The following is a 26,579-nucleotide window of genomic DNA, read 5'->3' as shown; positions in this document are numbered from 1 at the left end:
AGGGGGTTGGAGGGGGTTGGAGGGGGTTGGAGGGGGTTGGAGGGGGTTGGAGGGGGTTGGAGGGGGTTGGAGGGGTTGACGGTCGAGAAGCGGACAGACAGGCAGACAGACAGATAGACAGGCAGGCAGGTAGGTAAGCATGAGAGTTCAAAAGAGAGAACGGAAATTTGGGTCCCCATCCCCGGGCTCCGAGGACGCACCCACTCCACTCCACTCCACCCCACTCCACCCCACTCCACTCCACCCCACTCCACCCCACTCCACCCCACTACCAGCCCCCGAGCCAACCCACCTTCCTAGCCAGCGTCGTCTCCGCCGTGGCCACCCCCGTAAAAATCTCGTCCACCTTCTCCGGAGGGAACCGGGGCGTGATGACCTTGTCAGCCGCCATGGCAGATCTGAACTGCGGCAGTGTCAGGTTCCCGAGCTGGTCGCCGCTGGTGGTGTTGTTGGTTGACCCGTCAGCAGATTGAAGCAGGAACATCATCTGTACAGCGCCTGTTGAAGGGAGGGCAAAACCATCAGGAACCCAAATCGGATCGCGACCCAAATTAGCACCCAGATCCTCCCGACCCGGCCGCAACATCCTAACACCCCTCTCCCCCCCTCACCCGCGTACTGCACCAGCAGCGCCTTGACCTTCTCCAGGTCCTTCTCCGCCACCGCCGCGTCCGCACGCATCAGGTCCGGCTCAATCAGAGCCCCAAGGCCCTCAGCCTGCAGGGTGCACATACAAAACCGCTAATGATGAGTAGTCAAGCGGAGGGAAGGCGGAGGTGGTGAAGCAGACGGAAATGGGTGTTGGTACAGTTGAAAATGGAGACATATATACATCGCTGTGGTGCCTTGTGAATGAGTAAGAAACGCTTCCGTTGTAACTTTTTGCGACCATCTTTCAACGCAATAACATCATGTGCGATCCTTTTGGAAAGCTTCCACACAGCAAAATGCGGAGGCGAAGCCTACAAATATAGGTAGTGCTGGCCAGGTCCGCGTGTGCGAATGTGTGCCTGCCTGTCTGTCTGTCTGTGTGTGTGTCTGTGTGTGTGTGTCTTTTGGGGAGAGAGAGTGTGTGTAGGGAAGCGCGGCCTGGATACATTTGATGCTGTTTTCGGGGTTCGGAGCGCACCTTGAGGTCTAGTTCTCGCAGCCAAGTGTCGTGTGGTGGGACCACTTCCACTCCGTCGCCCCAACGGAAGGGCGGAGTGCGGGGCCGACCCTCCCACCTGCGCAGCCGGGGGGGGGAGTTATTTGCAAAGTCTTTTCAAACCCTAAGTCAAGAAACCAGCGCCAGGCAGGGAAAGGCAGGGCAGGAGGGAGGGGTAATCACATGCGGGAAGCAGAAATCAATTGCAGGAGGGAGAAGGGTATGTGGAAGCAGGAAGGAAGAGGGTAGAGGCGGAAATGTAGAGCTTGGAACCCGCCATGTGTTGGTGGAGGTGTTGCGAGTTCACGCCGGCACTCCATGTGGTGGGGATGCAGATGAGCAGCGGCCCGGGGATAGGGACATTGGGGTTTCCCACTGGTCGGGTGCGATGACCGCATCATACCAGGTCAGCGTTCAGCCCGTCCCCGTCGCTGTCCCCGCGTCCCCGCCCTACCACATATCTTGGTATGCTGCCGTGGCGCCGTGTGCTGCCGGCGTCATGCCCCCAAATGCCCACATGGACGCCATGGATGATGTCGTATCATACCTGACTTTATACGGCACGGGGCCGTTGCTGAACTCCACGAACAGCTCGTCGCCATCGTTGAACATCTCATTGACAACAATGTCCACGTCCAATGGCTGCCCGTCTTTGTTGTTCACCGACTGCGGTACATACCTGCCGTACACCTCACCTGCAGTTCGGCGAGTAGGGGGGAAAGGCGGAATGAAGTCTGCGGCTTCCCCCGGATACGGGCAGTGTCTTACGGTGCCGGCAGCGTGGGACGGAGGTCGCGTGGGCAAGAAGCGGAGGGATAGACCTTTCAAAGGCCACTTTATGGTTTGAGGTCCTTGAGGGATAACTAAAGAGGCGGCAAAGTGGTGCATTGAGTTAACACGCATAGTTAATTTACGGGGAAATCGTCAACCCCACGGAAGGTTGCCTAACCCACCTCTTTTGTACGCCAGTCGGGAGCAAGCCGCATAACCAATCCATTGCAAAATTTGTTCTCCCTCCCCACAATAAAGGTCTATCGTTTCCTCCACTGTTAAGCCGCTTCCCAGCGGCGACATTTGCACCTGTCCATGGGCCACCCGGAAGCAAGTGATCGCCATCAGAGGTTTAATCTAAACGCTGACAGCGCAAATACAAGCTGAATCGGGTTAATTCCTTGTACTGATAACTGTCGGACCTTTAAGCGCATTTTGGTTGCTTCCTCAACTGAAACGTGGCACAATCCAAAATCCTTAATAAACCTATATCATGTTATGCAGCTCAAACGTAACACATAAAGGCCACGCGATATAGTCCTTCATACAAGGACGGTCGGTGAATCGGAAAGGCTCTATCTGTTCCAGGCGTTAAGGACCTCCGTTTAGTGATATGATAACTCGTGCTGTTGAATGCATTATTGCAAAGTAATTAAGTTGCCAACAACACAGGTGCATCTTCGCGACCTCGGTCGGTACGGCAGCGCGCCACGCGCTACGGATGGCGGATAAATCCATTTCATGGCACGCCAAGCAAGAGACAGCGCCAAGCCTTCACCATGCTGCTGGACACTGCTTTCATTCAAGTCATGTTGCAGTCGTGGCATGGCTACACGCTCGATAGGAACGCTGCCGCTCAGGACAGCTGTACTTTAAATCCAGACTCGCAGGACGCGCCCGGCTCGTTTAACTTAGCGAACGTGTTGGCTTGAGGTGCTTTCCAGCATCGGATGCCATGGTGTGCATCTTGCCTGCAGCACTTCCTGCACAGTATCACCCGCTGGCTTGGATAGGCGGCGCCTGTGCCCCCATTTCCCGAAACCCTCTTCGTGTCTGACCCCGCAACTATGCAGGGGTCTACTACCTACCGTAACAGTTTGCGCGTCGTAACTGCACGCCAGGAAAACGTGTAGCAGCAGGAAAACTATACAAAACATTCGTGGCAAACGGCAAAGCGATGACCAGTACCCGAACCAGGAACACAGGACATTAATACGGGACACTCGTCCTTCCCCTTGTCTTATCCCTTCTTCAAGCAAAACAACTAGCACACCGAAAATATTCAAACGTCCAGCACAAAGTACATACGTTTAAACACAGTAAAATTCCACATACTTAGGGTTGTGACTGACGAACGAAAATCTCTTCCCAAGGGAACCTGTCCCCCCAAAGGGAAAGAACACCCTAGGATATCCCCCATGATACATCCCTGCACCACTGTATGCACTCTGTTAACACTTGCGTTATCCCGGCCTCTAATATACACACATGCCGTCATCTGCATAGGAATGCTGGGGGAATGGTGACTCCTGTTGTTATCCTTTCTTGGTGCCGTGTCGTCTAGGTTTCTCCTCTGAATGAAAGAATGCCGAACGAAGAAGACCAACAAACCTCTCCCCCTATAGCCCAGTACAGGTAGTTCCAGTAACGCACTGGAAGTCCAATCGGCAAATCAGGTCGTGGTTAACCATGCCCTTTTGACGGCAAGGCCACCAAGGGCATCACCATTAGCGGGCACCCTGGGAATGCACAGTACCCAGGCCCCCAGGTGTTTCACACAACAAAAAAAACAATTACTGGTTTCATACGTATAACATCATTTCACGTATTCCGGCTTGGTCAGAAAACCGCAAGGATTTGGCCTTTGCCGCAACACCAGCTTCGAACCAGCTGGCAGTTGCCCAACGGTATCCCTGGTTGCCATGCATCCTGAATTCATGTTAAGCCCACAGCGGCCCGCAGCCTTCAACACCGGCACCATCCAAAGCAACCTCCAGGCAACAGTACGCAGCCACAGGGACTATATGGCTTAGAAGAGGCGAGTACAGAACCTTCCAGAACACGATTAGGACATAAAGCTATTAATAATAAAATTATAGACTCTACTACTCTTTCCCCGCTGCCTACAGATAGATTCTGTCTGCAAACCGGAACCCTGCGCTGCAGAACCCACCTACAGGTAATTTCACACGGCAGCAGGCAAAAACCTCTCCAAGAGCTCTCCAAGCTTCACAAGGCCTACAGCAGTCCAAGATCGTCCATACATAGCAAACCCAGGTCTCCCATCCGGTTGCATCGCTCAGTGTATATGCAACAGCCTGTACATATTACTGATATATCCAAGACCCCAGGCTCCCTGCACGGCAGCTAAAACTTTGCCGTAAAAGGTGCGGCAGTCGCCCGCCTATACTGACGACGGCTGGGTCAGATTGTCCTCGTTTCGCCGCGTCACGCGAAAATGGAGCCGCGGCCACCACTCACCAGACGCACCCTCGGCCTCCGCATGCACCGTGTTTCCGTGAATTATCACAATCTGGCCTGGCTTCATTTTCATGTGGACCATCTTGTACGTCGGCATAGCGTACAGGGCCGCAGCTTTGGCGGCCTGGGGGTTAATCTTCATGATGGCGTCGTAACCCTTGACAGCGTGCTGGCTGTATGGGGCCACGAGAATTTCACATGGCGTGAATGGCATGAAGCCAGCCAAGCCAGCTTCCCAGGGCGTCAGCTCCGTGCGACACGTTTCACTCCTGACCGGCGAGTCTCCCGGCCCGCCGGGGTGGTTCACCAGCACCGTAACCTGAGACACCCCAGCTCCCGACCCTGATGCCACCTCATTCAGCCAGGACGTCCCCTTCTTCCTGAAAGGCCGCAGCACTCGGTACAACTCTAGGCTGCGCGTGTACTTCTTGAAGGCGTCCTCGCCCTCGTCAAGGCTGGCCTCATGCTTCACCAGGTCCTCTGCATCACCCTCCTTGCCCTCCTCATCCTCCTCATCACTGGTGGCATCATATTCCTGGTCCTTGCCGTTGCGCTCTTTGGCGACCGGTGGCCCCCACGACTCCTTGGGACGTTCCAGAAACGCCTGCCAGCGCTGTGCCCCTTCACCGATCGTCATAGTGACGTGGTCGTCGCCATTCTTACCGTGCGCAAAACCCATATCCGTGCCCCTCAGCGGCTCACGAGAGAGAGCCTGGCCCATCAGCTCTGCAAACTCGATCGCCGCTGCCGCAGCACCGGATGACATGATGCGCTCCTCTAACTCCTTTGACACCCTAACGGCTACACCAAAGGTGTCCAGAAGTCGGCGGGATTGCGTGATATCGTGGGCAGCGAACAGCTCGGCAGGGACATCCTGTAGGTCAAAGGGCGTATATGCATGACGGGATTGGCAGCAATTATGTCCCAGCACCCGCACTGTGGTACAAGATTGCGGTAATGACAGAACAGGGAAGGCGACATGTCCATCTTCTGCACATTTACCTTGATTTATTCTATTCGGCCCTCCTTACCTGGCCGCTGTGGTGGATACTCAGTCCCGCCAGTCCCCCACTTGTAAACCATTTGCCGACAGGCACGATGTCCACCTGCTGCTCGGCGCGGCCTGGGCCATCACCCTGTTTGGGCACAGCGCACAGGTGTACATGAGTTGTCGTGGGTGCCAACATGAGGTGAGGGGTGCCAACATGGGGGGCGGTCCTTACCTCTGACGGCGCCTTCGCCGATGGGTTGGTCTTCGCTCGTTTTCGCGGAAGAGTAACATGGCGAGGGTTTTCACCCATCGACTTGCGCTCCGCTACCTGAAAATACAGTTGGGTTTTAGGGTTTTTAGGGTTTCATGCGGCGTATCGCTGCAAGCAATTGTACGCATCTACATGACATTAACAAATGATAGACGAATTGAGAATACCACAAATCAACCAACGGGAACTTCCCACACGGCCACAGAGCCCTGGACGGTCGCAAGGGTGAAGAAAACGTGTTTGCTGCCGGTCCATATCAATGAAATGGTTGGTGACACTACACTTGTGGATTCCCGAGAAAACTCTTGGTGAAACCCCAATCCCACACACCTGCCCAACGCGCAGGCCGCACGATGGTAGCGCCACGTTGCCGTCAGTACCGTGCTGGATGCTGTCTGGTTCCCCCACGACAGCAGCGCCCTGAGAAGGATGGCGAGGTGGGCGAGAGGCAATCATGTGATGCAAGATGAATAGGGTTGCATAGATTATTAGAACGGCAGGCGTTCTCTACTAATTCTAATATTATTTCTAATTAGAACGTTAGAAATAATATTAGAAGACCTGGGGTAACTTCTCAGGGAGGGGGACTTTTCACTTCGGAGTTTCACCATGGTTACGGCAGATGCTAACCCAGGTGTTTTTAACGGTTTTTACGGGGCTACGACACCCGTAAGCAGGACTTCTCAGCCAAACCCCCGGTCGAAGTGACCTCTGGGTCACTAATTTCGCCTTTAAACTGTCTTAGACTGTCTTAAACTGTCTCTGCGTACGCCTTCCCAACATCTTTGGTACCTGAACCAAGAGTCCAGTCCTAATTGTCTGCAAAGCAACACCCAACACACAGTCACTGGCAATACACGCAAGCCCCTCCCCAGCCGCACACTCTTTCTCAACCTCAGAGACTGTTTCCGCGTGCGCCTCATCAAGCATAGTGGTTGCTAGTTTCCAGCGGCTGGGCAGTGTGACCCCCAGGGCAGCGCAGGCCTGAACGAGGTAGGGGTTCTCGATAAGGTGAAGGGCGATGTTGGTGGTGTAGAAGAACAAGGCCAGATTCTTCAGGAAGACGTATAGCTGGTTGGCAGATGGCATGAAAAGCCGCATGGACGGAGTGGGCGTGCCGTCATATGAGCGAGACCTTTTCGCGCCGGACGGCACTGCAGGTGTGGCGCCCTCCGCCTCGCTGCCCTCCTGTGACGCCAGCGCCTGCGCCTTGCCTGCTGCCTTGCTGTGCTTCTTAAGATGGTTGGGAGCTGTTGCAGACGGATTTTTGGCACCCAGCACCTCGCCGCAAATGGCGCACTTCAGCTTCACGACTCCTTCTGTCAAGATCACGGTGAAAAACGACCACCAGGAAGCACTGCCTCTCGCTTTCGCACTCTTCAGGGCTTCCGCGTAGGCTGGAGCGTCTAGCTCCTTGTTGCCATAAGTGTATGTTGCTTTAGGAGTCTTCGAAACTGGTGGTTTTGATGGCCCAGCATCAGCATCAGCCATTTTTCCTAGAAAAATGTGCCGTTGCAGGCTGCGGAGGCGGTCTGAATAGCCATTCTAATGGGTGTACGACATTAGAACGTTCTAATCTGTTCTCAAGGGGTCTTCTAACTTTCTCATTAGGATTCTAATTAGTTTAATTCTAATATTATTTCTAACTTCTAATGCGCCTGCAACCCTAAAGGTGAAACAAAAGGTCGACAACTGTCGACATCCAAGGCAAAGGAAATTGTGGGGGGAGAGATGAAGCAAGTGTGCGACGCGGCCTCCGTGTGGACACTTTCAAAGTACGGGCTGGCAGCGCAGTTGTAGGATCAGGACTAGAGCGCTTGACGATAGTCCGCCTAGTCTAGTCCGCCTTGCACGAGGCACTGGCTGGTTAAAGGGAACACCTACCTGCAGCACGTAACCGGGTGCTGATGTCGAGGCTCCCGGCACCAGTGCCCACGGAGTACATGTTGAGGCGGCCCCCGGCACCGCTTCTTTCAAGGAAGGAAGCTGGGCGAGTTGGATGGCGCCTGCACCGGCCAAGCTGGTGATGGTCGCACCAATACCTGCTGCTTTTGACTTCTTGAGCTTCTGCACAGGTAGAAAGATTTACAATCATTTTTTGTGTGATAGACTGGCGTACATTCGCGTCAACCCACCCTGAGCTTCTCGTTTGCGTACCGCACCCAGGCTGCCTGTGGCCAGTGGAAGTTATAGAAGATCTGTGGGGGTTCACGCTCGTCGTACTGCAGGCCTTGCACCTTTCCGATCACGGCCAAGTCGGTGGGGGGTGCTGCCGCATCTGCCCGCCTCCAAGCCTCCTCAAGTTCTGCTTCTGGGGAGAGATTTCCCAATTTACTCAGCTCGCTCACGACGTAGAGTTTCGCACCGTCATCTAGGAGCTTGGAAAATTTCTCCCTGTCGGCTTTCATGTTAAGCCCCACGAGATGCCCCAGCAGGGTGACCTTTGATATCAAATGACTTTTTGTGAGTTTTGATGGAAGCCGCCAATCAGACCAAGCCGAGGGGGGGGAATAAACTTGCCTTGCCATTCGCATCTATAAATTTGGTGTCAAAGATACTGGCTGGGGACGAATCCCATGGCGCTAGCGCCCGCTGCCCTTCAAACTCAAGGATTGCGCGCGGCGCTACTGGCAAGTTGGAGATGAAGCAGGAGACCGCATACAATCGCCTCCTGGCCATATCCTTTGCTTGCCTCCAATTGCAAATTGCATCCCTCGCTGCCTCAAATAAACTGGCAAATGTTGGCGCCATCAGGGCGTAATTTCCGACATTACACCTCAGTGGCTCGAGACGTATGAGACTCAGGACGGCGAAGCATTTCATGCATAGCAAGCCATACATACGGTTGAGAATTTGACCTGGAAACCGCACATGCCACCGTCGTGCACGATTCTGGGTCGTGTACGAGACACGTAAAGAAATCCTCACATCCGGAAACCTCGCAATTGCCACTGCATAACTTTAGGGCACAACATGTCTTTTAGTATTGAGTAAGCAGACCTTGTCTCTCGCGGAGGCAGTCAAGGCCATATATCCATTGGCGATTATGCCGGAAATTAGCAACTGATCCCGCCGATGTCAACTCGCATCCTAGGCAACCATTAAGAAATTTCTTCAGCCTTCCAGATGCTTCATCACCGCTTGGGTATGCTGCGCTGTACGACAGTACGGCAGCTACATCGCAGCACATACTTTCCGCTCGCGTTAGGACTCTAAGGTAGCAGTCATTTTATGGTGTAATATCCGCTCTGCTAATGTACGTGGGCATATGTGGGTAGGAGGTGTTGCTTTTTAACGTTGTAGAATTTCACTCGTACGTTACTGTAACTTCGTGTTGCTCTAGAGCAGCCCTTTTAAAGTCCATTTGCATGTCATGTGTGCCTGTATGCCTTGAACGTTTCGACAGGTGCAAAGTTCCTGCCGGAGCACACAAGTGCCGACGTGTCATCGTGCTTTTGAGAATCTTACACTCTTCCACATTTATATACGCAACCAACTTGACATTGCAACCGGCGCAACAAATAACCGTCAACGATTTTCGCGCTAAGCCGCATAAAAAAGCATTTGACAAAAGAAAAAAAGAACCCGCGTCCGAAATGTACTAGGAGCCGGATAAGTAATTGCTGCACAATCACTTTGGCAACGAAACTGAAATGTGCACCTTTTTCCTTCTCTGGCCCTAGCCCGCTCCCGAAGCCAATTTTTGGTGTAGAGGGGCCCTGCCCTGAGGTATGTTTCGCCTGTCGTACAATCGATCTCTGTTACACCAGCACCTTGTCAATGACATGCACGACCGCCTGCGGTTTAGTCCAAGGGAATGACCCGGGGGATTGCTTGTCAGGAGGCGTCAGGAAAGGGAGGAAATTATACTGGTCAAGTCAAGGCGGAGGGGAGCGAGGGAGCCACGTTCGGAGAGGTGCACGCAGATCTATAGTTTGCCAACATGCTAGCTAGCTTCAGCGGCTGTCGATTCTAGAACTTGTAATATGCATGAAAAGGGGCGAGTGAAAAAACATGTGAACAGCACGTCGACACGCCTACACGTGGGGTACCTTCCTTGACTCCAGAGTGCAGCAGCAGGGCAGGAGCTAAGTGTACGACATCCCTCGTGCACTTGCCTGGTTGAAGGGGATGTCCGCCCTGGTCAACTCTGCTGTACTGTTGGTGTTTTCCACACGCACTCGAATCGTCCGGCTGGTCGTAATTCCCGTGGTTGTACGAGTGCATGTATGTATGTATATATGTATACATGTATGTATGTATGTATGTGGATGTGGATGTAGATGTGCAATGAGTGTCGCCACAGGTGGGGAGGGAGAAGGAACAGCAGGGACGCGGGTGAACCCAAGGACGCTTCTCGTGCATCAGGGGATGTCCATTCGGAGGGGATAAACGTTTTTGTATACTGGTGTGCAAGTGCAACATCATCAGCATCAGCATCATCACCATCATCATCAGCAGCAGCCTCCCCCCAAGCAAGGGAGAGAGAAAAGAGGTAGAGAAAAGAGTGAGTGATCGAGAAAGAGAGAGAGGTTGAGGGAAGTGAAGGAGAGAAATGGGGGAAAAAGAGGGAGGAAATAGATTCCCTGGGGGTAGCCAGGGGCCGCAACCCCCACAGCGTTTTCCGACCCGCTCTCTCCCCGCCCCGTGGCCTTGTTTGGACATGCAAGCAAATCCTATGACCCAAAACGCCACACATCGCTGTGCTGCAGCCCCCTTCCTCCTACCCTTCCTCCTTTCTATGCGCACGCCACAGACAACATCCGTTGCTGTCTGTCCTCCAAACCCCCCCATTCCACCCCAACTCCCCCACACCCCACACCGAGCTCTCATCGCCCCTTGGCTCCTCGCAGCTTGCTAGCCTTGATTCGGCCCTCCTGCGCCAGTCCCCCTCGAGGCACAAACTGGGCCACACGCGCTTCCGGCTTCCATTGCAACATGTCAGGGCCCTTCACGGGGTCGTCGGAACCGGGTAGCGGCACAACCCGCCGACCGTGGATACCAGTGTCGTCAAATGCGCGCCGGTACTTGGCCTGCTCATCGCCCGTCAACGGTTTGTACGTCATGTGCACGTACAGATCTCGCCGTCCGTCAAATCGGTTGGGAGCTGGCAGTTCAGGGAAGGATTTCTTGCCTTTAGGGCCCAGATCGTCGATGGGGGGAGCCTGCCCGGAGATGACGGCAGCCGTGGTGGCGTCTTGGGCTGGTGGCAGCGCGTAGTGGTGCTGACGTGGGGGCAGGTCGCAGTACGGCGGCGGTACGGCTTTATCGAAAGCTTCGGGCCGGAAAGTGGAGCCGTGTAGAACTTGAACTGCTGCGGGGCTGCTGTGGAGCGCGCGGCGTCCTTTAGCGGGGTCTATGAGCCTGAAGGGGAGTTGCCGGGGGGAGGAAAGGGAGGGAGGGATTAGAACGGGATTGTGCGGGATTGCGGCTCCCCCCGGGAAGCAAAGACGATTATGCTGGCTGTGTAATGGAATACACATATGACATGGTGGACAATGTCCGGTGGCAGTTGGTTGTTGGCAGTTGGTGCTGGATGCGCACCCCTAAAGTGCTAGAAGGTGCTCTTGAGGTGGTGCGCGCAGTGGTGGCAGGGTTGTTGCTGGTGGTGGTGGCGGTGGTGGTGTTGATGGCCAATGATTAAACCTAGCTGTTGGTGCTGTTCGGTACACACAAGTCCCTGAACCCAATCTCTTCATCTCAGCGCTTCCTGTTTCCCACCACCCACTGCATCATCCTGCCTTGCTCCTGTGTTTTACTAACCTTCCCCCCCTGCTCCCCCCCTTCCCCAAGCAGCAAGTTTAATACTCCTTTTCAGCAGCATTTGCATGCGTTTTTGTATTTATCATTCGCTGCTCAACTCTCCCACCTCTCTGCCTCGCATGTGCCTTTGCCCGCTGCTTCTGCTGCCTGGCCAGGTGAGTCCAAAGGGTGGTTCGAGCTTCTTCGGTATTTCGTGTTGGCGTCGGTCGGCTAGCCGGACTAGGATAGCCGGGTCGGTCGGGTCGGTCGCGCGTTTTAGTTTGGGGGGCTGGGAGGAGCACTTGCATACCGACAGCCTTTCAGTACCAGCAAATCAGCTAATTCTCCAGGCCAGCAACTTTATGCCAGCTTTACGACAGCACTGCTTTACTACTTTTCCGCCGCCTTCACACCTACTTTTCTACACCTGCTTCTCTATGGCTTGGCAATACTATTTCTTCTGCTTTTTTAGTCCTGGCGGCTTAGGTAGGTAATCTTTACGACATCTTCTTCACTTCGTCATCCCGAGGTCGCGGTCTTCACGGACGCCTTTCGGTCAGTTCTACGTTTGATACACTCTTGCCCTGGCAGCAGCTTCAATCGTGTGTGGTTCGTCTTTCCCCCCCTTCCCCCGCCCAACACAGCGCCACCGGACACCGCAAGCTTCTTACTTGTTGGTGACTCAGCAGGCGCCCAAGCAGGTGGTGCAGTTTCTGGCGGCGGACAAACCGGAGGACTTTGACGTTGGCAGTACAACCACACACAGCGCCCGTGCATCGACGCCTTTGTCCTGCCAGACAGGCTGCTGCAGATGACCATCGGCAGCACATGCAAAGCCATCAGCGAGGAAATCCTAGAGCGCCATCTTCAGTGCCTGGCCCCCCGGGACATGTATTACATTGTGCCTGCAAGAAGCAGCTTCCAGACCTTCAAGGTGCCCAATCTGAAGCAGGCTACAGAATCAGGCGTGGTGATGATGATTCAGTGAGTAGTGAATATCAACTGCATGCAGTAGGGGCAGCATCATTGCTACAAACGCTCTGTTGCTCAAGAGGTCACCTGCTGCCAACACTCAGGGTGCATTTCCAGTGCGGATTAACGTCGCGGATTAACCCTCTCTCCTCCATCGATACTTGCTCAAACGGATAAGTTGTTGGCAAACTTACCTCCCCTTTTCAACCTTTGGTTCCCTTATGGAATGAAACTATGTGGTAAGCTCGTACCAAGGACTTCTGTGCCCTAATCCAAAATACACCCTCATTGCTGCGCAAAAACCAAACCCAAGCCTCAAGCATAAAAGCCCGTTCCAATGATCGTTCAGCTGTATGCATGAAGCTCTGGCAGCTGAAGATGTGGGCTGCAGGAGGGCATCGGTGGTTGTACGGGTTGGTGCATTCAGCCTTCTCCATTCCTCTTGCCCGTTCCAGAACAATACAACAGCAACTCACTCCCTAGCAAATAACTGCAGAGTTCTCTCAATTGGAACGCATTTACTAATGTTAAGCTTACAATCTTTGTCCCTCCGCAGCAGCCATGGAAGCCATTAGAGAGCAGCTGCAGCGACTGAATAGTGAGGTTGATGACGAGAATGCGAAGCTGGGAGATGTGGTCAAGCAGCTCCACAAGAACCCCCAGGGCGAAATCCTAAAGCTCGAGTACAGTCGAATTGTCCAGACTCTCGCAGAATTGAGGGCCTGCCGGAAGAACCTTGAGGATAAACTGCAAGGTGAGATCTTGATGTATCATGAACCGCACCCGTTTATGGATCCAAGCCCGCCACGATTGCATACGATTGAGACGCGCATATTGTACTTTCAATCGCTAGTTCAGTGTACACAGTTGTAAAGCACATTATGATAAAAGAGACCGCTTCTGGAACTTGTGAGGCTAGGTCCTTTCCTTTTCTTGAGGTGGTAAGCCGAGCGCCGAGCGCGCCAGTCTAAACACAACACCTACTGCTTATTAAAGAGACTAAGCGCTGTTATATTCTTTATGCTCGTCTGGGATCTGCCGATTCCGTTTGCAATAACGGCCGTGGTGCGTTCACCTCGCCCGCACTTGTGCTCCCCCTACCAGCTACCACTGTGCGCTGCAGGGTTTTCACTGTCTCTGTTGCCTCGTTCGACTACAACCCTGAACCCTGCATGACGAGTGCCGCAATTTGCAGCCGCTCCTTATCAAGCCCCCGCCCCTGCGTGAAAGCACTACCCACACCCGATCCGATATTGCACATAGTGTCAAGCTACATTAAAGCATAGCCATTGCTTTTGTTGTGACAGCAAGTCACAGCCGCTCCTCTATAGAACGGTGCTTTTAAGATTTGTGGTTTCGAGTATACTGGACACACAACCTTTCTAGCTCACAGGCATGAGCTACAGCTTGCTGGCCCCTTAGCGCATGCACATGGTTGTGTTGCGTCCATTTTACATGCCTGACCCTGCTGGGAACACAGACCTGCATGTTGTACTGTGGAGGCTATGGTTAACATTTTCCATGGATGGTCACAGCACTGTGTATGTTACATATGCAATACCCATGTGGGGCCTGAGGTTTGACATGCACATGATGGGGTGTTGGGAGTGTCAGGTCACATGCTGTGAGTGTGGAACCTCCATTATTGTGCGGCAGCACTCCCAGGCACCTTGGTGTTGTTGTGAAGCACATCATCGTTGACCACTCGTGGAAATAAACTGCTGCTGTCTGCGAGTATTTCCGTGGACCCCACCCCGCATTTTTATCATGCACGGTTTGTGTTGAACTGCTGGCCTGCATGGTATGCACCTTCCGCCTGCCTCACTTTGTGCAGGTGCTGCTGCTGGTGCCGACCCACAGCGCTTGGGAGCTGGTGCTGGTGGTAAGTTTTCTTCTATTTGCTGCTATCATAGCTATGTGGCTCTCCGAGGCACATTCATTACCTGACAGGAATTTGTACAGATTTTGTAGTAGCTTGCCACTGAAAAGGCCTTTTAGCAAGTATATGTAGTTGTTCAAGCTGCTGTATTGTGTACCAGCTACTACAGACTTGGGCAAGGGTCCAGCATGCTTTCTTACCTAGTAGCATGTTGTGGCTCATTCCTCAACTGGGGCCATAGACTTCACAACCATATGAGCTGATCCAGTGAAAGTGTACATCAAAACAGTGCAGTGCTGTCTCACATCCGGGGCCCACAACTTGCACTTGTCTAGCTTACCTAGATCAAACATAGCGCCTCTTGCAGACTAAACATTAAACGGCTGCATGTTTGGAGCTGTTTGTACTTTTTAATCAAGTGCAGTTTACATAGCCATGTTGGTACCAGCTGTTCTTATCAGCCTGGCCCTGGTGGTCTAAAATCATCCACAATTTGCTTGTCTATTGTGTTTCCAATGCTGCATTCACAGGCTCTGCTGAGTCCACCCTCCTAGAAGCAGTGAAGAAGCTCGTTGAGGAGGTTCAGGAGGACAACAAAGAAGCAGTGAAGAAGCTGGAGAGGCAGAATAAAAAGATGGTGAAGAAGACCACAGCTCTTCTGGAGAGGGAGATTGTCGCCTTGGGGTTCAGGGCCACAGGTTCATCACGACCCCCTACATCAGTGAGTGTACAGCTGCTAGTCTTCAGTAATTATATGAAAGGATGGTGAGGGTTTCACAAATCCAAACACAACTGTGTCATTGTATGCAGGTGTACCGTGAGCCATGCATGGCTGCATACAATGGGGCAGACTATGCACAGAAGGAGCATCTTCAATGTCTGCTGACTGGCAGGGAGTTCCCAGCCAGGAAGGTGAAGGGAGGACATATTTTCCGTCTTGAGTGGAGGAATCGGCAGTTGCTGGTGGGTGGACCTTAGCAGGGTCTCATGGGTATAAACATCCATGTGGGTATGAAGTCAGTATATATGCTGATGTATATCCATGTTGTATCTGGCTGTGCAGGCGAAGGCGGGGCTGGACATCAATGGCCCAGAGAATGTGATTCCCATCTATGACACAGTGGAGGAGATGCTGGATCAGCAACGTATTACTATTGAACCCACTGCACCAGGACCCCCCATCTTCACAGTGAGTCTTTAAAATGGCTGCCATAGCAGGAGAGCCATCACCAATCACCACAGTCATCACCTGTAGTAGCTGGCTGCTGAAAAAGTGTTTAAGATGCTGGTGGAGCACTTCATGTGTATTTGTAGTTGTTTGAGGTGCTGTACTGTGTACCAGTCATCCACATCCACACTTTGTTATGTTTTCATGATGCCCTTTGCTATGCAGGTGCGCGTGCTGGACAAATCACTGCTGCAGCCAGGGCAGTGGATCGTACACACTGATGATGTGCGCATGCTGTGGTCAGAACTAGATGGCCGGGTCCTTGACTTCGGGGGCATGGACTTTGGTGACAAAGGCCCTCCACTATCAGCATTGCTGTGTGCGATTCATATGCGTGCAGCATTGCTCACGGCAGAGAATGAGGAATGGATTGAGAAGGTGGGTACGATGAACACTTGTCATGCATGTACTTGCAGTTTGGGGCACTAAGACAAAAGCTGCACAATATGCTGTGCAGGGTAGTCTCAAAGTACCCAGCTGGGCGCAGCAGCTGGCCAACTTTCCTGCAGCAGGCTTAATAGAAAGCTTCCTGCGGTCTGCTGCCCAGTCTGCCCTGGCTTCCCCAGCTACCACACCATCTGATGATGAACCTGTTTTGAGCAGCAGCAGCAGCAGTGCTTAGCACTTTTGGCTGGACACAAGCATGGATATTGTCCTCTTTGTCACCCAAGCTCTCCATGCTGGGCTCTGGAGCCAGGAGTTGGGAATTAAGCTGCAACTGTCCAGCCCAAATCCTGTCACCACCTGCCAGTATGCAGATGACAGATTAGGCATGTCTTCTCTGCAGGACTGGGTTGCTTGGTGAGGGACTAGGTTGAGAATGGTGCAGTAGGAGGCAGGGTGAGTAGGTTCTGGAGGACCAGCTGTTCTGGGTTAGTGACAGTAAATGGAAGGCACCGCACAGGCTACTATCCTCCCCCTGCGGTTTTGTAGAAGCCCTAGGAGCTGTGTGTTGTGGCAGTGTTATCCCTTTTGTGGCCTTGCCAGTCTATCTTGGGCACCTGCAGTGTTGATGGGGCTTGTGTGTGGTCCTTTTTCTTTAGGTGGCTACTTCTCCCCTGGACCAGCCCAGGAAGGGAGAGGTAGAGAAGGTCAGTTGTTGTGAGGTGGCTGCAAGGCGTCTTGTGGTTTCAAGCTCTCTTTAAGCCTTTATTTCTTGGAGGTGTTTTTTTAGTGGGTTGTTAGGTGTATCAGGAGCCTTCCCCTGTCTGGGCTCCCCTAGCCACCTTTTGTTTTTTTGGTTTTTCCTTCCTTTGGGTTCCCTTTGTTGTTGGTTGTGTTATGGGGGATTGTTTCAGAGAGCTTTTGCCTTTGCCCCAGGTGAGACTTGTGGACTCACTCTAGTGGGACCTGAGAGCCTGTTGTGTTTTCACTGCAGCACCATCCCTGGATGGAGGTGCTGCAGGGTGACTGCATCATTTGTTGGCAGTCTGATTTGGGGCTGGGAGCACACAAGATTAACCAACTTGTGCTGTGTGCTCCTGACCCTTGTGCTGTGTTTTGGGTTCGGCCCCTGTCTCTTGTGGCCCACAGTGTAATCTAAGTCGTACATATGCACATACATGCATACATACTATACATGCAAATGGGTTTCCTTTACCCTCCTAAGATGTCATAATAGCCTACACAACGATATCTAACATACATATGTATGCACAGACAAGGCGACATGACGCACACAACTTTGAGAACAGACAAAGACCAACATGCCTTGAGTACACTGTCTATGGTGGATTTCATAAGCCATTAATTAATTAGCTGATAAGCTATCGGCTTGGAAAGTCTTGCTCAACTGCTCACAGGCTAACGGGTCATGCAGGGCAAATAACTTGGCCAGCATGTACACATTGCTTAGCTACTTGTAAACTGCTCGCCCTTGCGGCCAGTGCTTGTTGTATTCACTATGACAACGGGTGGTCGTGTTAAGTCGCGTTAAATTCGCGTTACGAGGCTTTAACACGAGTTTAACACGACGCTAACACGATATAACACGATTTTAAGCACTGACAACGCACCGGTTCGCTTGTGTGTATGGCCTAACGCACATCATCTTCATTCGCATGAGAACGAGCTGAATAATTTTGGCTGGCAGTGCGCAAACTTTACACGCGATCGTAAACGCGACCAGGTGACTTTTAACGCGAGCGTATCGTCAAACGCAAGGGATTGCGAATGGCATACACGACTGTGAATCTTGTGAATGCATGTGCGTTTTTGGCTATAATGTATGCATTCGCAAAATTTTCACAAACCTTAATACTACCAATTTACTTTAAGGTAGAGGCCAGCATTGCATTCTGGTCCATTGGTTACACATCCCCTCGTTAAGCAGAAGCGGATCCTGTGACGCATATGATGCGTGTAGCCCCACGGGAGATACTTATGGAGGAGGAGGGGGAGTGTGTGGTGAGGATTCATGCGGTAGTAGGTTTGCGTACGTGTGCGTGTAGGGGAAGAGGAAGTAGTGCTGTGAGGGGTGAATGATGGCCGGATGTGACAGACACACACACACACACACACACAGAAGAAGAGGCAACGAAGTGAACGAATGCTACCACTACATTACATATTTTCATCCAGTTATATTTGTAGGAATGCCATTATGTATCGCTGTAGCTGTCCGTCGCCGGAGGGCCAACCGACGACCCACGGCACCCGATCGGGCGGTCCTAGCGCCCCTAACCCTGTCGGATCCCCCGACGGGAGCCCTCCGTTTGGCGTTTTCCCCCTTTTTCGTCGGGTCCGCCCGACAGCATTTTTGAAAGCCTGCCGGGATTTTCAGCACAAGTGCCATTCCTGTCGGGACCCGATCGGACTGTCCCACCCTGGAGGCCCAAGTGGGAGGCCCAAGGTTCGAGCCCGGCAGAGCTCGATGTATTTTACTTGGAAATGGTAATCCGGGTTGCAGCGGAAACAGGTTGGGGACTGCATCGTCTGGTAGATTTCCGAATGGAAACTTTTTCCGATTCCCTGGCACGCACCATGCGGTTTGCGAGGGTCGGGGAAAGACCTAACCTCACCCTCACCCGCCGCAGCGTCTGACGCGCCCTTGGGTTGCGGCGTGTCCCTCGTCTGAGGCTCGCCATCATGCGCCCACGAGGCCCTTCGCTTCCACCGCCGTGTTGGGAACATGGTGAAGCAGGCACAATAACAAAGTGCAACCTTCGCCACTGAGGCACGCACTGAGTTGGCGCGTTTTCGTTCATGTGCGCACATTTCATGCACATGCATAGATAGTTCTGGCACTGTTTGTGAACAAAAAGTAAATCCGACCAAGCAAAGGCCCAAAGCAAGCAACCGCATAGCAAATCAAAGGCCGTCACCCGCCACTGCAAACCACTGAAAATTTTCAGGCTTATCTTGCTGTTTTGGTGTTTGTTCGGCGTTCAAGTCGTTGCCTTTTGCGTGTTTGGCTATGTAAGGACCGGTCATACATTCTGCTATGCCGCGTTGACTCACGGGCTTGACCTTCTTACGGCCCCTCATATCTATTCTATGATCGATAATACTAAGCTCTGCACACTACGGAGCAATCTGGCAGCAATGGACGTTTTTGACTGGAGGAATGAAAATGTACGGATCGGCCTCAATTCATTCCCTTTTTCCAAAGGCCAAAATGGCCTCTTTATTCCTTATAAGGAATATATTACTTAAAAAAAACACTGATCCCCGGGTGATTGCGGTGGATTGAGTGATCTCTTGCGCAGATGCTTGCACTCCTGTTCGTCTAGTACTTCCTAACTCACAAAAACACACTTGCGCTGCCGTTTTAAAAGCTTGCTGGAGAATTTTCATTTTAGGCGTTTCCATCCCAAGGATAAAGAGCCGCGATACGCAGTTTTGTTATGTTTTTCCAGCGTCGTCCCAAACCCGCAGCTGTCCGCGCAATCAGCCCACCACGAAGCCAGAAGACTCACCTCCTTGACACCTTCCCCCTCCTCATCCTTACCGTCGATACCCTTGCCTCCACATCCGCCGCACGCAGCCCTACAGTGTCGGTATTGCCATCCTTGGCACAATTGGTTCGCTGGGGCATTTGTCGGAAACAATGTCGCCACTTGACATTTGCAGCGCCCGCGATTTAGGGGCCAGCCCAAGGGGGGAATTGCTGCAGCGGCTTACTATCTGTTAGATTGTGCACGAAACTCGTAAATCCCTACACTAGTACAGCCATGAACATCCTCATGTATACAACTTGCATCCGTGTAGCTCGTGTGAAGCTTTCTCCCCGGGGACGGAAACACACACTGCCTGCTGATTACAACACAGGCACTAAACTGCCATAGGGACTGCATTACAATATTGTACTGCACAACATCAGGTCATCAACAGTTCCCATGTCTCTTCTTGGTCGCATACGAAAAAAGACCAGGTACGTTGACCAGCAGAGGGCCCAAATCACATACTTCGGGTGCGCCACCTGTATGCATTGAAAGCTGATGATGGCGCCTCCGGTCGTGAGCCGCAACAAAGCTGCCGACGATCCCCATTCCATCCCCCCACGGAACTCTGATCGTGGAAAGAACATGATAAGGAGTTCTTGCTCATTCAGAAGGATCGGGGCCCCACAGCGGTCCTCATTTTTGCATAAATGTACTCCCAAATATGCATCAGCATCGATGCCGAGGGACTGGAGTAATTCCCCACGCTGACACGCCCTATGCTACTGAGCCACACCAACCAATCTAGCATGCAATAGACAGCGAGCAGCAGCACAAAATCATCTATGATCCCATCCAGGTAGAATTCCTTTTCGGTCACAATCCAAAGGGTGCCGTAAAATGTTCCCCACGAAAAGTCAATGTAAAAGTGCCACAGATATACTGGCCGTTGCCCGCTGGGTGGTGCTCGTGTCACCCGGCCATCCCGTCCGATCCCCCCTTTCCCAAACCAGATACGCGCAAAGATACGAATTGGAAGACGGACCAGGGTTGCCCAATCGCATCACACAGCGATGATGAGATGCACCGGAAACATCACAGACGATGCCTGAGACCCAGAGTTACCCATGTGCCGTGCTTTTCCCGCACCCCGTCCCAACCCTTACACGACCATCAACCAAGCAGGGGGCCAACGGACAAAAGCAACGCAGATGTAAAGGTTGCACTGTCCCTCGCTGAACTTCCGTATCGACAAAACGAGCAGCGGTACTTCCCGACAAACAACAGCTCGCCCCGCAGCAGCGCCAGTCGGTGAGTTCTCAGCTTCCAGTCTACTGCTACGGCATGATCCTGACAAGAACGAGCGGTTAAGTTGCGGGACAGCTGCGGCTCCATGAGCTTAGCTGCTCCTGCACGCGACCATGCCATCGCTGGTATCGAGCCAGCGGCTCTGAAAACAGCTCCTCTCCCTGCCTTAACAATTGGACCAGCTCATTAACCGCCTGCGTCGCCACCCAGCCACGCTAGTTGATTTTGTCCGCACAGGACGCAAAAAGCTACAAGGGCTGTGGAGCCATTGCATGTGAGGCAGTGGCTGTCTTCGCGCAGCTACCTGAAGTCGGAAGGATGACCAGGTCACTGGCCCGGAGGCCGCATTCCAGGTGGCATGCCCGGAGGCGGCATGCCGGGCGGCGGCATACCCGGAGGCGGCACTGCAAAAGGAAGAAGAGACGAGGAGAGACGTGGTAAGGATAGCTCAACAAGGTGACGACACCGGCCAGGGTGAGGTACACCATGGGGAGGAAATAGACGTTAAAAGAAGCCTGATACAAGTATTGCACTGTTTACCAGCACTTGCGATAGAAGACGACAGGTGTTCACCCTCGCCATTAAACTGCAGGGACTGCCCAATGGAACACACTAAACTGGTGTACATGCAAAACCACAGATGTCCCTCCCTCAAACCGAGGCACCAGGTTGATTGGCAAGCAACCACTTACTTCCAGGCCTTGGCGGCATGCCCGGAGGGCCCATTCCTGGCGGCATCATGCCCGGTGGCATCCCCGGTGGCGGCATCCCCGGCGGTGGCATTCCCGGCGGTGGCATCATGCCCGGACGCGGTGGCGGCATTCCCGGTGGCGGCATCCCGGGCGGCGGCATTCCCGGCGGCGGCACTGCAAGATGCATCGACAGCGGCAACAACAGCACATGCCACAAGCATAAGACCAGTAACCGTCAACCAACTGAAGTAACTCCCGGGAACTGCACACCACCATGTCAATAAACAGGAAGCCAACAAACGCTCCGCAAGGTTTACAGATAGCACACACACACACACACACGCGCGCACGCAAACATCCGAGGCATTTGTCCCAGTAAGGCCCCAAACAAAACGCCAGACACGGCTCCACTGAATCAAACCCTACAGCACCACTGAGCCCGTTTCCAGTCCTTCGTTGCTGGCGAGCCGAAGCTTCACCCAAAGTTCCTCCCCGCTGGCCCTTGACTTACTCCCTGGCCTCGGCGGCATCCCTGGCGGCGGCATCCCGCCCGGTGGCGGCATCATGCCCGGAGGACCCACTGCGACGCGGGAGTAAGGACATCACACTTGTTGGTGCGATACCACATCACGCCAAAGACAAGCCCCAAATTCGTCTACCAGCGACCTAGCGATCATCAAGAACAAAGCCTGTGCCATGCAGCTGCGCAAGCACGTTAAACCCACATTCATGGTCCGGACTTCAAGTCAAAGACGTTGCGGCTGCTGTGCCCAAATAAACACAGCTCAGCGTATGACGCCTTTAGGATAGAAGCAAAGGAACCTGGCCCAAGTCAGCCCTCCTGACTTACTTCCTGGTGGTGGGGGCATACCCGGTCGCGGCGGCGGCATGCCCGGGGGTGGCATGCCCGGCGGCGCCATGCCTGGCCTGGGCGGCGGCACGCCGGGCGTTGGAGGGCCGGGCCGCGGCACCGGGGGGGCCGATACTTGCGGTCGGGGCATCATCATGCCCGGTGCAGGCCCGCCAACACCGCGGGCAGGGCCGGCCAGACCCTGCAAGGTGCGGTTGGGCCTGGCGATTAGCGGACCCCATACTTCTCCAGTGCAATGGCCCACAAACCCAGGCCGACCGGCAGCATATCGAAACCAGTAGCAACATAGCAAATGTGTCCTGGTTAGCAGCTATTGTGTTGCGAGCCTAACTCAGAAATCTGTGTGACTTGGGTAGCGCAGTAGATCGTTTGTGGCCGAATGGATGGCCGAATGGATGACGCAGATAGCATAGGCGAAGCACATCGTCGGGTGACAACCCCAGGCAACCCCAATCGTACCGCTGGTGCTTGGCCAGGTGCCGCTGCGGGCATGCCGCGGCCCACAGCTCGTGCAACGCCGGGTCCACCCTATGACGCATGAGGTGAAACGGATTGTACGGGGGGACAGGAAGGAGAGAATAGATGGAAGAATGTTGGAAGCGTGTAACGTCAACGCCGGGAGCTTCGGGAAAGGGTGGTTCACGTATCTCACGCAAACCAATGGAAATAGAAGGAGCACTTACCGGTGCAACTTGTGACCTATCTGTCCGCATTTCCTCATTGGGGGGTGGGCCTTCAATGGTCAGCGAGATGATTTCCTCTCCACGAAGAAGTACCAAGCCAAGGACTCGCCGCTCCTCGCGCTGCAAAAAAAACTACTAATTATGATCATGAACAGGTTGCCCATGCAGGGTCCCAAACACGTCCTACCTCCTCTTCCGACTTGCCCTTCTTGGGCGGCAGGCGGCGGAACTCTTCCGAGTCGCCCAGGACCAGATTCATATGGCGGTCAAAAGCCATGAACCTATAGCATTAAAACAATCATTGGCGTGACTCTTTGTGCAAAGCCCGCGCGCTGACTTCGGGATCGCCCCGCAGCCTGCAAAACAACCGCACCTGCCAACAATCTGTCTGCTGTCCACCAATGTGACACGCATCCCTGCACGATTATCATTGTAACTCCGTTTAGTTTCCCGACAGCTTTGCCAAGGCCGGCCCCAGCGGCCATCGCTATGCCCACTCACGAAAGTTAATATATTGGAGAAGCTTCGAGGTCCGAGATAACGCCATTTTTCTAGGATTATTCGGACGACAGCCCCGGAGGGGCAAGAACTACAGTGAGGTTCACGTCAGTTAGATGTGGTCACAAGCAGGAAAACTTTTTAACATAATGTGCTCCTTGCATGCACCGTTGATCAAGCTTGATGGCACTAAGGCACTATGTTCAGCTCAGAGGGCTCGCCGGCCCAAGGGACTTGAACTGTACGAACAGGATTTAGGAAAAAATGAACAAACTCGACCCCATGAGAATTTGTGCAAGCTCCATTTGAACAGGAATCGGCTACAACAACCAGTTTTGATACGCTGGCTTAATTACCAAACTTTACTGTGGACAGCCACGACGACTGACTTCGGCCCCCAGCTCTGACCTGAATATCTTGCGAATAACCGTAGCATAATACTGTAACCATGCTGCTTGGACGCGCACCGGTCGCCGCAAGGGGCAGCAGGCCCTTTGTGGGTTCGGCTCCTCCGCTTGCACCTCGCCGCCGTCTGCTCATCGCCTGCAGCAGCGCACCTGGCAAACCCGGCGTCAAGGAGGCGCTAGGCCAACTTAAACAAGGTGCGCGTGCTCATTAGCGCCTTGTGTTTAAGCAATTGGGGTTTCCGTAGACACCGTTTCCGCAAAATTTCCCTTAGCCCTACCCCACCCCGGTCAAAATGCTCTAACACGGTTTCATTCCCAGTCCTCTCCCCTAGGCTCGGAAACCTTGTTCTTTGAGTGTATGACACTCAAAAACGCAGGGACCGTTGGTTACACACACGCGCGTTGGTTACAAAACGCCAGGATAGCAACCCTATTCCCTTCCCTTCCCAGACCTGTTGCCGCATTCCCTTATCCCCGGCCACCTCAGGGCTCGCCGGTAAGCCCACCGTGGACCCAGCCTACCTTGCTGGGGCTGCCTATCTGAAAACCATTGGTTTCACCAACCAGGTGTGTTGAAATGAGCTGAGCCACGAGGCGTTTTACGGGTAATCCAGGTGCGGGCTTGTGTATGCGTGACGAGGACGTCGTACGTGTGAAGACTGATCGCCTTAGCAAGTCACCTTAAAAGGCTATTGAGCTCTCGAATTGCACAACGGCATTATAACGGCCGCATGGGGGCTCCAATGGCGAACACGCAGGAGCCAGAAGGCCACAGAATGAATGATATCAAGTTCTCATTTTTTCTGTCCCCAAACATAAGCCAGGCGCCTGCTTGTTGGTTTTCGGGTTGTTGTTATTGTTATGTTACTATTACGTGGACGGCGCACAGAATGGTTATGACGAGATCGGCGTATTGTGCAGTGCACAACGGCTATTGCCGTATCTGTACTGCTGCTAAACCCTGAATCCACTCCCAAACCCGCCTCCCCGCCCTACCCCATGTGATTGTACGGCAACTCCAGGCGGAGGTTGCACGGGTATTGGATGTCGCTATGAACCCGGATTCACTTTTTCTGTCGTACGGGGACGGCCGGCGAACGAAGAACGCAAGCGTGAGTCGACCGATGGGCAGGTCTGTCCCCGCAGCAGATCGCGATTTACCGGCAGCAGCAGTTCTGGCAGCATTATTGTTTCGACATTAGCAACAGCAGGCGCAGCAGCACTTGCGGCAGTGGAAGATGTGCATTTTGGGCACTCGTTTTGAAAGCGACAATTTCAAAGGCACGAGGATAAATATGCTTTTGTATAAAGATCTAAAGTTATCTGATCCGCCGAGGTCTGGATTTTGCCTGGGGTTGTTCGTACACTTTGCACAACATCTTCTAAGCTTCCATTTTGTCGCCTCCTATCCCGCGAGCACAGTTCTTTTGCTAGGAATGTAAATCCGAAACGGAGTCTTGGGCCCTTTCGGAAGGTCGAGCCTGGGGTTTATAGGCAGCTTCAGGCATGTACCTGAAGCTGTGTCATCGCCAACGTCATCGTTCCTGTTTTTGTCGCCCATCTATTCCTCCTTTTGCTCTCTCGCCTTTCAATGTACAGCGGAATCGTACTGCATTTCTTATGGGTCTTGCACATTCCGGATGCGATGCGTCCTCCTCTCCTTTTGCTTCTCCATTACCAAAGCTGTTTTTGCTCCAGGGGGGAGTGTTGGGGGCCTGACGTCGTGGTTGGCGCTCGTGCCGCACACGTGTGTTTTTTAGTGATCTGGGCCGCGGGCGGGACCCAACTTGAAAAGGTTGGCAGGCACGCGAGTATGTTTGTCTGTTTGCTGTTGTTTGCTGCAGCAAGCAGTACAGCAGGGAGGTCACCCGTACGCTGGAATGCTTGGTCAGTCCTCTTTCCTTAACCCCTCCCACCACTACCATCGCACTACTCCCCTACAAACAGGCTCGGAAGCTAGACGTGGATGCCGACATGCGCCCCGTGGTGGATTTCCTGCTGTCGCGGGGTGTTTCCGTGGGGGAGATTGCCAAGGTGGGTTGCTGTGTGGGGCTCAGGACCGGGCGATATGGCCCTGGGACATGGCCCAGGGGGTTGAGTTTTAGGGGCTGATAAGGATAAAGCGCCGTGAGCCCATGGGGCCGGGAGTGGTAGAGAGTTGGATGGGGAGCGCAGGTGTCGATGGGGTCAAACTCAGACCAAACAGTACGACCAAACCCAGATCGGAATCTCAGCGTGTTGGTGCAGTGTTGCGGCAACCTCCGCAGTAAGTACCTAGTCCATTACTGCTGCTGCTGGTGGTGGTGGTAATGATGGAAATATCTGGTGGCTGTTGTTCCCTAAGGATGTCGTTATTGCTGTTGCCACCTCACTCAGCGCGGCGCTCTCACATGTTGCAGGTCATCAGTGGCCACCCCCCTGTTCTGAGCTACAGCGTACCGGACAGATTAGAGCCCTTCTGGGACTATCTCACGAGCGTCGGAGTTGCGAACGTGGCACAGGCTGTAATAAATCGGCCGTCGCTTTTGGGGTTGGAGGTGGACGCGAATCTTCGGAAAATCGTGGAGTATCTGCAGTACACGGAGACGCCCCCGGAGACGATAGTTAAATACGTGTTGGAGTCAATTTAAGGGGAAAGCTATTGGGCTGATTGTCTGGTAGGCGAATTTTGGTGGGCATGATGGCCTTGAGGGACAAGGGATCCGTCGTCGCACGAAGCGAAGTTGCTGTTTTGCGCGCGTGTCGGTGCAGAAAATA

The 26,579-nt window shown here is 53.4% G+C and overlaps 6 protein-coding genes across 6 annotated transcripts in view; 2 read left to right on the top strand and 4 right to left on the bottom strand.

The window, feature by feature from the left end:
• VOLCADRAFT_97483 (uncharacterized protein) overlaps positions 1–7,152 on the bottom strand; it is a gene marked incomplete at both ends in the record, with an annotated part of 13,571 nt that extends 6,419 nt beyond the window's left edge. The window contains 11 exons of the mRNA XM_002956425.1: positions 293–498; positions 612–717; positions 1,130–1,226; positions 1,695–1,842; positions 2,101–2,227; positions 3,530–3,570; positions 4,400–5,273; positions 5,431–5,535; positions 5,623–5,718; positions 5,992–6,081; positions 6,454–7,152. Of these exons, the coding sequence (XP_002956471.1) occupies positions 293–498; positions 612–717; positions 1,130–1,226; positions 1,695–1,842; positions 2,101–2,227; positions 3,530–3,570; positions 4,400–5,273; positions 5,431–5,535; positions 5,623–5,718; positions 5,992–6,081; positions 6,454–7,152 (2,589 nt within the window). The remainder of the gene's footprint in view (positions 1–292; positions 499–611; positions 718–1,129; positions 1,227–1,694; positions 1,843–2,100; positions 2,228–3,529; positions 3,571–4,399; positions 5,274–5,430; positions 5,536–5,622; positions 5,719–5,991; positions 6,082–6,453) is intronic.
• Positions 7,153–7,303: 151 nt separating this feature from the next.
• Positions 7,304–8,485, bottom strand: VOLCADRAFT_107254 (uncharacterized protein; the record flags this gene model as incomplete). The annotated part of the gene is made up of 4 exons (XM_002956424.1): positions 7,304–7,327; positions 7,546–7,728; positions 7,797–8,102; positions 8,182–8,485. 4 exons carry the CDS (start codon positions 8,482–8,484, stop codon positions 7,304–7,306), a joined length of 816 nt encoding a protein of 271 aa, XP_002956470.1.
• Positions 8,486–10,490: 2,005 nt separating this feature from the next.
• On the bottom strand, positions 10,491–11,397 carry VOLCADRAFT_97481 (uncharacterized protein; the record flags this gene model as incomplete). The annotated part of the gene is made up of 2 exons (XM_002956423.1): positions 10,491–11,025; positions 11,390–11,397. The coding sequence occupies 2 exons, from the start codon at positions 11,395–11,397 to the stop codon at positions 10,491–10,493; spliced, it is 543 nt and encodes a 180-aa protein (XP_002956469.1).
• Positions 11,398–11,543: 146 nt separating this feature from the next.
• Positions 11,544–16,081, top strand: VOLCADRAFT_107253 (uncharacterized protein; the record flags this gene model as incomplete). The annotated part of the gene is made up of 9 exons (XM_002956472.1): positions 11,544–11,579; positions 12,048–12,174; positions 12,932–13,129; positions 14,210–14,257; positions 14,785–14,975; positions 15,065–15,217; positions 15,318–15,443; positions 15,648–15,860; positions 16,049–16,081. The coding sequence occupies 9 exons, from the start codon at positions 11,544–11,546 to the stop codon at positions 16,079–16,081; spliced, it is 1,125 nt and encodes a 374-aa protein (XP_002956518.1).
• Positions 16,082–19,761: 3,680 nt separating this feature from the next.
• On the bottom strand, positions 19,762–23,576 carry VOLCADRAFT_107252 (uncharacterized protein). Its single transcript, XM_002956422.1, has 9 exons — positions 23,419–23,576; positions 23,291–23,333; positions 23,105–23,198; positions 22,918–23,037; positions 22,694–22,762; positions 22,214–22,415; positions 21,875–21,943; positions 21,364–21,537; positions 19,762–21,075 (listed from the first exon to the last, which is right to left on the bottom strand). Exons 1-9 carry the CDS (start codon positions 23,462–23,464, stop codon positions 20,999–21,001), a joined length of 894 nt encoding a protein of 297 aa, XP_002956468.1. The 5' UTR covers positions 23,465–23,576; the 3' UTR covers positions 19,762–20,998.
• Positions 23,565–26,452, top strand: VOLCADRAFT_97478 (uncharacterized protein; the record flags this gene model as incomplete). The annotated part of the gene is made up of 6 exons (XM_002956471.1): positions 23,565–23,656; positions 23,965–24,017; positions 24,310–24,389; positions 24,845–24,934; positions 25,770–25,856; positions 26,222–26,452. The coding sequence occupies 6 exons, from the start codon at positions 23,565–23,567 to the stop codon at positions 26,450–26,452; spliced, it is 633 nt and encodes a 210-aa protein (XP_002956517.1).
• Between the last annotated feature and the right edge of the window lie 127 nt (positions 26,453–26,579).

The sequence above is a fragment of the Volvox carteri genome, assembly GCF_000143455.1.
Source record: "Volvox carteri f. nagariensis unplaced genomic scaffold VOLCAscaffold_61, whole genome shotgun sequence".
Classification (NCBI taxonomy): Eukaryota; Viridiplantae; Chlorophyta; class Chlorophyceae; order Chlamydomonadales; family Volvocaceae; genus Volvox; species Volvox carteri.
Note: the sequence above shows the minus strand (reverse complement) of the source record. Positions and strands in the feature narration are given on the sequence as shown.

Bases quoted from the DNA above. Each gene is read 5' to 3' on its own strand.
- VOLCADRAFT_107252 (XM_002956422.1), bottom strand. From the start codon at position 23,464: ATGGCGTTATCTCGGACCTCGAAGCTTCTCCAATATATTAACTTTC. The intron at 23,334-23,418 runs GTGAGTGGGCAT...ATAATCGTGCAG, and splicing joins TCTCCAATATATTAACTTTC to GGATGCGTGTCACATTGGTG. The intron at 22,416-22,693 runs GTACGATTGGGG...CGCACCTTGCAG, and splicing joins CACCTGGCCAAGCACCAGCG to GGTCTGGCCGGCCCTGCCCG.